This window comes from Myotis davidii, unplaced genomic scaffold (assembly GCF_000327345.1).
Source record: "Myotis davidii unplaced genomic scaffold, ASM32734v1 scaffold111, whole genome shotgun sequence".
Taxonomy (NCBI): Eukaryota; Metazoa; Chordata; class Mammalia; order Chiroptera; family Vespertilionidae; genus Myotis; species Myotis davidii.
The window spans coordinates 3,307,197-3,317,706 of NW_006284347.1; the positions used below are offsets into that span (position 1 = coordinate 3,307,197).

Here is a 10,510-nt window from a genome sequence, read left to right on the forward strand (position 1 = left end):
TTTGATAGTAGTGGGCTGGCTGAGGGGTCGCAGCAATATGATTTCCCCAAGAGACTGGTTGGTGAAGGCTCAAAAGCGGTCCGGTTGAGTGACTTGGGAGGTAAAAGCTGGTCCGAGGCTGCCACAGCGTCATTTGTCTGGTTTTGCTGCTTTTCTGGGCCTGGAGCTGAAATACAACTGAGGTCTAGATGTTATCTTTAGGGAGGAAAAGGTCAGGGGTCTAAATGGCCTGACTAATGATATGAAAGGGGAGGAGAGTTTACCCTGGGGGTGAGGTTATTGTTTTTCCAGTTTTGCTCCTTGCTAGGCATCCAGAGCTTTCTGGTAGGTCCTGAGACAGTATTTCAACATAGGATGAGCAGTGGTTAGGCTCCATATGGCAGTTTCAACCCCTACTTTGATGCCCAGGGTTATTAGGAGAAGGATTCTCTGGACTTCTCTTTTGTGTCAGATATGATGGGTTATGGGGACAGGTAAACACTGATTGTTGGGGGCTACATCTACAATGGGTGAGAGAGATGAAGGTACAGGTTTCTGTCCAGTTGATCAGGAGGCAGCTATATGTGTATTCCTCACAGAGCAAGAAAAATCCCTGGTCATGGAGAGAAGCTGAAAGGTAAAGAGAGAAGAGATGGACTAAAGGGTATGAGGTTCCTTTTCTCAGTTCCACACTCCAAGAGGGTAGTCATCATAGCGCTACCGATAAGGGGTGACAGATGAGTGCTTGAGATTCTATTGCAGTGAAAGTGGACTGGAACTCTACAATGGGCTGTTATCCAAGGGAAAAGAGAAAGGGAACGAAAGGAGCAGGTGAAGCCTGGGGCCTGGGTGGTTGAATAAGAAGAAAAACGAACTGGCTGTAGAAAGTAACGATTGGCTTCCATTGGGACCAATGGCCGTTCGGTAGTTCTAGGTTAACTGTGGTGTGTTGCAAGCTGATGATGGGAGATGGCCCATTGATATATTGCCCTGTGACCTTGTAAAGCATAAAGGGGTTTGGGTGATTAGTGGGGTGTTATAGTGAAAGGACCTGGACAGGGAGGGAGGAGCTACCTTTGTAGGAGATTGAATATAAGAACAGAAAAGAAGGGAGGCTTGATTTGCCTGGGCTGTATAATATTTACCCAGAAGGGTGTCTGCCTTTTTGAGAAATATAGTTCCCTTTTCCTTCTTATAAGCTAGAGTGATTTTTGCCCAATTCCGTCTCTTGATTGATATAAGGATGGTGGTATTTGCTGAAGACGAGTGTGAAAGGCAGAGCCAGCAATCCCTGGCAAGGGTTGAATTGGTCTGGATTAGGAGGGAATGGGTAAGGTTAAGTGTTCATTTGAGATGAATGGAGGTGAGAAAGTTCCTAATGGGTGTAGGAGAGGATGGTTGGTATAGAATGAGAAGGAGAGCTAATCCCCACTTCCAGGGTCGGGATTGTCCCAAGGAGGGGGAAAGGGTTTGTTCGGTACCTAGAAAGAAGGAAGTCTCATCCCATGGGTAATCGAAGTCCCCTTGTAGAAGAAAGTCCCATAGAAAGGTGAGAATCCTGATGTAAAGGGAGGGGGGACAGTAGCTAGGACCTGGAGGATTTGTATTGTGAGAGAAGGTGGGCTTCCCGGGAAGTCAGGGTTGGTAGAGTCAGTACATAGGGGTCACGTGCATGGGTGCTCACTCATTCGTCGTCTTCCTCTGGGATGTGGGCAAGGTGGAGTCTGATGGGCCCAATCTGGTGGCTGTAAAGTTAGGGGACTCCAGCTCATGTGATGGAGGTGTTCTGGGGATGGGTTTTAATCTGGAAAGGTGGAATCATGGGGTATATCCTGATAGTTTAGCTGCAGTTGGAGCAGTTATGAGAACCTGATAAGGGCCTTGCCACGAGGGCTGTTAATTATTGATGGATTTCCTTTAGGAGGAGTTCGGGGGATGTCTCCTGTAAAAGTTGAGGGAAGACCTGATCAGCATGTTCTTCAGTGATTGTATGATGAGATTTAAAATGGGGACTTGGTCTCTGAGAGGGATCTCTGTGGAAGGGAAGTTTCCTAATAAGAAGGGTCTTCCATACATGAGTTCAAAGGGACTAAGAAAGGAGGGTGCATGGGGGGGATTGCCCTGATGTGCTTAAGGGCTAGAGGTAGGAGAGTAGTTTAAGATTCTTTAGTTTTGAGAGTTAATATAGTTAGGTGAGACTTAATTAAGGAATTTGCCTTTTCTACCTTGCCTGAAGATTGGGACTAGTGGGGGAGGGGGATGTAAGTCCCACTGGATGTTCAGAGTGGAGGAGACCTGTTGAGTCATTTGAGATATGAAAATAGGTTCATTATCTAATTGTAATGAGGTGGGTCAGACGTAGTGGGGAATGGCTTCTACCCAGCCTGATACTGGGTTAAAAGATATTTGAGGGTTAAAAGATAATTTGGTTCTTTTAATAGGGGGCATGTGAGTGAAATCAATTTTCCAGACTTGTCCAGGGATTTGGCCCCTTGACTGATGAATGGGGAAAGAAGGAGGTCTAACCTGTCCTTGGGGAGACACTGAGTAACAAGCAGAACAGGTTTTGGTGATATCTTGCAGTAGGGAGACTAGGCTAGGACATGTGATGAAGGGGTTTAGGAGTTGTAAAAGCAGTCTTTCCTATATGTAGGGAATTGTGAATAGCCCGTAAGATATCATAGGCCTGTTCCTGGGGAAGGATATATTTTCCCTGAAATTTTAACCATGGATCTTCCTGAGTGGCCCCAAGAGCTAATAGGGACTGAATTCCTCTGGAGTGTATTAGGGTGTTATATGAGGTATAGCTAATAGTTGGGGACATGGGGGGTTCCTCTGAGCCGCTGCCTTGGCTTCCTGGTCTGCTTTGTTATTTCCCTGTATTATGGATTCATTCCTGGCTTGGTGTCCTTTGAAGTGTATGACTTTTAAGAAGGCTAGAAAAGGGGAGAGAGGCTCCTAAATACCAAGCAGGAAGACCTATTGAGACTTTCAGTGATAGTGTCAAGGACTGTGAATGAGCAGTGGAAATAAATTCTAGGCTCAGATATAAGGCCTTAAGGAACAGGAGAGAGCCTGGGTGGGGCTGCTTTAGCTTACTAGGAGAGAAGGGGTCCCTTTGGACATTGGGTGATCAGGTCCTGACTTAATGGACAACATAAAACCTTCTACCTATTCACAGATAACCAGCTGTAGCCAAAAAGTAAGCAACCAGCATTTACATTTATGAACACACTCTTACTTTTAAGAAAATATACATTCAACAAAGTACAAGAGGTCTTCTATAATAAAAACTAAGAGCAGGAGAATTAAAACTTGTCTAGCAATCAGTTTCAGTATTTTATGTTATTTAAAAATATTTAGATGTTTATCATTTAACCCAGCAATGCTCCAAAGACTTTAAGTTATTAAGACTTTGGAAAATTATGTATAGACATATGAGGCTGGAGAAAAGGCAGGGGGAGGAGGGAGCAGGCCCAGTAGCCTGTTCTAGGACTGCAGTTTCCAGGTTTCTAGCAGCTTGTATTTAAACTGTCACATTTTTCCTTAGAGATAACGTGCTAAGGTTTGGGTAATAATGAGTTCACCTTCTGATAGTAGCAGGACTGTTAGGTAAGCTTTTGCAGTTCTGTAGTAAAGACAGCTGTTCTTTGGGAAGAGGGGTTGAGAAGGTGCTGAGGTGAGAGCAGTTTTCAGAGTATTAAAGGGTGAGAATGCTGGCCTTGGAATCTAAAGGCTCAGTGAGGGGGGTCCCTTCGCCATGTCATGTCAGAGGAGCTTTGCGAGAAGACTAAAGTTAGGAACTCAGAGGCGAGAGTACCCAGCGAGCCTGAGAGAAGAGGAGGGGACAGTCATGGAGGAGATGTGGCATTTACAGTCTAAGGATTGGCGCAGCTTTGTGGGGTGAGAGTGAAACTGAGGTAGGTCATTTGGGACAACTGGGTTTTATGAGGGGATGCATGGTATCCCTGGCCAGACACCGAGGGAGAGTGAGAAAAGAGTGAATGGGGGTATTTAGTAAGCTGCAGTGTAGAGGTGATGTGGCTAATGACTGAGGGGCTAGTCTGTCAACCCCCATAATAGAGACTGAGGACAAGGGTCCCAGTGAACTTGGGGAGGGCAGAGTAAGTGGCTGCTGTGTCAAGACGAGATCGGCTTACCTGCCACCGCAGTCATTACCCAAGGCTCTGTCCTGGTGGTGTAAGTCTGTGGGGCCTTGTCAGGGCCTGGGCAGCTTTAGTCTTCCGTGGCCAGTTCCAGGAGGTCTGGGAACTCCAAACCGGATCCAGAGGTTGGCCTTGCTGAGATCCAACCTGGAGGGGCCAGACTATAGTCTGATTTCCAGTGGCCTTCCCTTCCTCACCTTGGGCAGGACCCAGGTGGGGTCTCGGGCTTGGGCAGAACTTGGCTCAGTGTCCTTCCTTGTTGCATTTGAAGCATGGGCCCAGAGGAGGCTTAGCCCCTGACTTACCCTCAGTTGGAGGACCAGCACTTCATTTGGGGTTCGTGAGAGTGGTGGCTAGGAGCTGAAAGGCCTTTGTTTGGGCCTCAGCCTTGGCCTGATCTCGCCTCTGTTTTTGGATTTGGGTCTCCTCATCTCTATTATTAAACACCTTAAAAGCCAGGTTAATGAAGTCTTTCTGAAGGGTGTGTGGACCTGTGTCTATTTTTTGAAGTTTATGGAGTATGTGGAGGGCTGATTGGGATATAAAATGGGTGTTCAGAAGAAGGGCTCCCTCTGGGAAAGTCGAGTCTAAGGTGATAAATTTCTGTAAGGCCTCCATGAGGCAGAAGAGAAAGAGAGCTGGGTTTTTGTCAGGGCCTTGAGTAATTTCATCAAGTTTGTCATAATTGACCATAATACCCTCAGTTACCTCAGGGATAGAATGGGCACAGGAATAGAAGAGGCTGTTGAGGAGGGTGGTCTTTGGGTGGCCCAAGAGCAAGTGTTAGGTGGGAAAAGGCTGTTTTGGAGCTTGCATTTTTGGGACTTGGGCTCTCAGGAGCTGGGGGAGATGGTGGTTGCTGGTTAGGAGGGTCTGGGTTTTGGGGATCTACTGCAGGTGAGGGAGGGGATGTGTAAGTGGTTAGAGGTTGGTGGTCTGCTGGGTCAAAAGTAGATTCAGAATTAGAAGTGTTAGGGAGGGGTATGATGTTTTGTGTGAAGGAGAAAGACCTGATGGGTAGAGCAGGACTGAGAGAGAGGATTGGGATTAAAGGGTGAAAAAGGCCCGGACGTAGGGAATCTCTGACTATTTTCCATTGCAGTGACAGCAATTATCTAAATGTGCAATGTGTTAAAATTAAAAGTGCCGTTTGAGCCCTGGCCAGTTTGGCTTAGTGGATAGAGCATTAGCCTGCGGACTCAAGGGTCCCAGGTTCAATTCCGGTCAAGGGCATGTACCTTGGTTGTGGGCACATCCCCAGTGGGGAGTGTGCAGGAGGCAGCTGATTGATGTTTCTCTCTCATCGATGTTTCTGACTCTCTGTCTCTCTCCCTTCCTCTCTGTAAAAAATCAATAAAATATATTTTTTAAAAAGTGCCGTTTGAGACGTATTATCTAGTTTATATTGTGGCCAAACAGTGTTACAAAATAAAATGAGTTGGTTGGGCATGATCTCGCTTGTGAGTGTGCAAAGGGAGTGTTAGCATGGCTCACGAGAGAGGAAAGGTGAGTGACAGACCACAAATCCACAGTTGACTGTTTAGGGCCAGCGTCCCACTGCTAAACAAATCACCATGAGAAATGAGAGGTGACCCTCTGGACTGGGCGTCCTCAATCTAGAAGGACCCAAAGCAAAATGGCTGAGGAGTCTTCTGGTCTAGCACTAGGACTTTTGAGACAAGACACTTTCGAGAAGTCAGTGAGAGAGAATGGGCAGAAGACTTGAGACAAGGGAAATTGTGGAACGTCAGTCACTTAGAGAAGATTGACTGGTGTGGGATGGAGGGACAGCAATGGAGAAGGAGAGATACCTGATCCAGCATCCTCCTTGGCTGGTACGGGAGGGAGGCCTAATCAAGGCCAGCAACCGAGTCACCCGAGTAGGATTCAGAGGTAAGCCCAGGTCCAGCTGCCACTGCCTACTGCTCTCCGAGTAGCAAACTCAGGATGATCAAAGCCGGGATGGCTCCCTATCCCAGTGGAACCCTCCCAGGTTTCGGCACCAAATGTTAGGATCGCCGAAGGAGGAGTGCATGAGGCCAAAAGGGGTAAAGAATTATGAATTTATTAGGTCATTTGGAAATCCAGATGAGCCAAGCCCTAAAATGGCATCAACCCCCAAAGACGGGGAGTCAGAGGTTTTTAAAGGAATCTAGGTGGGCTTTTTCTGAGCGAGAATTCTCTGTGCAGGTCCGGATTCTGAGAAACTCCGTAGGGGAGAGAGAATGGTCTTAGCAAGTGGAATGTGGTCTAAGCAAGTGGAATGTCCATTGTGAAGTGGCCTAAAGGTCAGTTCCTGGGGGAAGGGTTATCGATTCAATTATTTGATCAGACCTAATAATATTTCCTCTCTATTTTTCTGTTTCAAATTAATGCTCACCAAGTGAGACTTTGGTGTTAATTTTATTTCAGGGTGGCGGCTGGGGGGAGAGAGGTCTTCCCCACATAGCCTGAAAATAGGCAAAGGGAAGTAAGAGACATGTGAGGTTGGCAAGAAGGTTTCTGGGTCTAGATGATCAGTGGGGGAAGAATTCCCTGGAAAATCGACCAACCAGAATAGCAGACAAGTAACCTTGCTTGCCTGGGCTGGCTACATTAACAAAATTATATATGCTCTCGCTTAAACCCAGTTCCTCACCATTTTCCTTCTCATCTTCCAGTGGATTTTTTCCCCGCTATTTTTTGTTTTTCCAACACACTTTTTCAACACCATCAGTTCTCTGGAATCCACCAAGCCTAAGGGGCGAGGGGGGTTGGATCACCACATCCTACTGTCTTTGGGAGAGGCAGGACTGGGAAGCTGTTTCAGCCAGCAAGGCCAAAATCAAAAGTGAGGTGTAGGCCCGGCCATCATTGCTCACTGGTTGAGCATTGACCTATGAACGAGGTCAAGTTTCAATTCATGGTCAGGGCACATGCCTGGGTTGAGGCTTGGACCCCAGTGTGGGGTGTGCAGTCGACAGCCAGTCAAGGATTCTCTGTCATCACTGGTGTATCACAAACTGTTTTCACTGAATAAAGTTTCCTTCTTCACTGCACCCAAACTGGGGATTCCTGTTGATGGTACTAAGGACCATCAGTTGACACAACTATCACCATGATGTGGAAAGTTTGACAAATCTTTTTAAATAAAAGAAACAACTTAAAAGAAATAAAGAATTCAACTGAAATGATTTATTCAGGTGGCAAGCAAGTGGGTGGTAATGGCTTTGTAAACATCCATGGATAAGAAATTGAAGACTGCCCTGAGCAGTGTGCTCAGTTGGTTGAAACATCATCCCATACACCAAAAGGTAGCAGGCGTTCGATCCCTGTTGGGGTGTGTGTGCGAGACAAAACTATCCATGTTTTCCTCTTTCTTAAAAAAAAGAATTAAAAAAAATTGACGACTTAATCCAGAGAGCTGATTATTACATTTCCCACTCGGTTGTGTAAATATATGTGTATAAGACATTTTTTTGAGCAATTTTAGGAATTTTCAAGGTATTTTTGATTTGTGCTAAATAATTTGCAGCTCCACTGAAATTTGAAACCAGATCTGGTTACATCAAACTTCAGAAACTGATTACAGAATTCTAAGGTGATACAGTGCCAATGCTGAGAATTTCTTACAAGGAGTTCAGAGGGCCCACATGTTTTTCTTTTCCATTTTGACCTCTAAAATAACATTTCTAGAGATAGAAGACTTGTTGAATCACATACCTGAAGATAATCTTCCTTTTGAAGTTTCTCTTTTAGGCTTAAATAAATATGATGGCTTTTTTTAAATCTGTTAAAGATTTGTAGGCATACCTGAGATATGAAAAGATTTTATTTTTGTATAAATATATCCTTTTATGAAAGTAATTGTAAACTATGAGCTTTTGTCTTTATTTCTTGTATAAACAAGGGCAGATAGTAACATTTGGAGGTTTATTGCCATTGTATTCTGTCAAACTATTTGGAATTACGTCTTGCAGTTATTTCACAACAAAATGCTTGTTGCTTAGCTGTTGCATTTAAGGCAATTTGAGTAGAATACCGTACATTCTTTTTGTTAGAGCATACTAACTCTGATAAGGTAAAGCAACAACAAGTTTTTATAGTACTTTTTTATTTATTTTTTGCTTTCTTAGAATTCAAAATTTAATCTGGACACTATAATAAGTTTTTTGATAATTCTACTTTTTTATTATCATTGATTTTTTTGAGAGTGGGAGGGAAAAAGGGAAGAAGGGAGAGAGAGAGAAACATCAATGTGAGAGAGAAACATTGATTGGTTGTGTCCTGTATGTACCTCGACCAGGCATCGAACCCACAATTTGGGTATGTGCCCTGACTGGGAATTGAACCAATAACCTTCCGGTGCACGGGATGACACTCAACCAAATGGGCCACATCAGTCACGGCACAATATATTTTTCTTATTGAAATGACATAGATTGTGATAGGGCTATGGTAGCAGAAATGGAAAAGAAGGGTATCCTAGAAAAAGACATTAATATTCAATAGAGGAAGTTGGTCTCCTGTCCTCCTGGCTCTGGGTCCAAAGGCAATATTTTTTGTATTTTGAAGCCAAATGTAGAACAGTATTCATCTATTTTAAATTATCAATATAACTCCTTTCCAAATCTAAGTGAGACTATTTTAGGTTAGAATTTTGGAAACTATCATTGCTTTGGAGAAATAATTTTCTATTTTTTCATTAGAAAGTTTCCTTTCCTTATACAGGGTAGGATACAAGTAGGTTTGCAGTTATACGTATAGAAAATAATACAATAATTAATAAATAATAATACAAGAATAAACTGTGTTTTTGTGTACTCAGAACTGTAAACCTACTTTCACCCACCCTGTATTTATCTTGTATCTTTTAGTATATGTTACAAATATGATTCTGAAAATCAAAACATATCTGCTTAATTCTTGCATACTAGAATTTTTTGTTTAAAATTATTTCTGTTCTTAGAAATAAATTTATTATATTAAATTTGTGTAAACTATGGTTAAGATTTGTAAATATAAAGTGGTTAGAAAAAAATATATACTTTAAATGGTATTAATGACTATTATTTAGGAAGCAGTCCTGCCAGAACACCCTTTCAGTGGTGTGAAACAAGAACAGCAGAGCAATTGGACTGAAGAGTTGAACAAAGAAATAGAAGATGATGGGCAAAGAAAAATAGAAGAAAAAATTGTATCTTCAAAGGTAGCTTACATAGTTTTATGGATATAAATGGAAAAAATAATTCCAAGTGAAAAAATTCTTTTCAATTACAGTTGACATTCAATATTACATTAGTTTCAGGTATACAGCATAGTGGTTAGACATTTATATAATTCATGAAGTGATTCTCCCTTGCCATAAGTGTAGTACCTACCTGGCACCATACATAGTTATTATATTATTAGAGGCCTGACGTACGAAATTCTGCAAGAGTGGGCCTTCCTTCCCCCGGCTGATGGCACCGGCTTCCCTCTGGCACCCAGAACCCAGGCTTCCCTCCAGCCACCAGTAGGCACCCAGGCTTCGTCCAAAAGGACGTCCGGTCTAATTAGCATATTATGCTTTTATTATTATAGATTGAATACTAGTATATTCCCTGTGCTGTCTTTTACACCCAGTAACTATTCTGTAACTGCCGATTTGTACTTAGTAATCCCTTTATCTTTTTCACTTAGCTCCCAAACCCCCTCCCATCTGGCAACTGTCAGTCAGCTTGTTCTCTGTATCTGTGAGTCCATTTCTGTTTTGTTTTTTATTTTTGTTAATCCTCACCCAAGGATATTTTTTCCATTGATTTATTTTTTATTTTTTGAGAGAGTGGAAGGGAGAGGGTAAGACAGAGAGAGAAACATTATTGTGAGAGAGACACATTGATTGGTTGCCTCCCACACACACCCCACCAGGGCCGGGGAGGAGCCTGCAGCCGAGGTACGTGTCCTTGACTGGAATTGAACTCTGGACCCTTCTGTCTGCAGACCGATGCTCTATCCACTGAGCTAATCTGGGCTTTTTTTAAAAAAAAAAATTTCACAGCCCGACTGGTGTTGCTCAGTGGTTGAGCATTGACCTATGAACCAGGAGTTCAGGGTTCGATTCTGGGTTTGGGCACATGCCTGGGTTGTGTGCTCTATACTCAGTGTGGGGCATGCAGGAGGCAGCCAAACAATGATTCTCTCTCATCATTGATGTTTCTCTCTCTCTCCCTCTCCCTTCCTCTCTGAAATCAATAAAAATATATTTTTTAAAAAAATATTTCACGTATAAGAAATCATATGGTATTTTTCTTTCTCTGTCTGACTTAATTTACTTAGCATAATACCCTCTAGGTTCATCCATGTTGTTGTAAGTGGTAAAATTTCATTTTTTTTTTTTGCTTGAG

General features: G+C 43.2%; 1 protein-coding gene across 1 annotated transcript in view; it reads left to right on the top strand.

The window, feature by feature from the left end:
- CCDC66 (coiled-coil domain containing 66) overlaps positions 1 to 10,510 on the top strand; it is a 56,606-nt gene that overhangs the window by 21,950 nt on the left and 24,146 nt on the right. Inside the window, exon 8 of the mRNA XM_006754683.2 lies at positions 9,202 to 9,333. Within this exon, the coding sequence (XP_006754746.1) occupies positions 9,202 to 9,333 (132 nt within the window). The remainder of the gene's footprint in view (positions 1 to 9,201; positions 9,334 to 10,510) is intronic.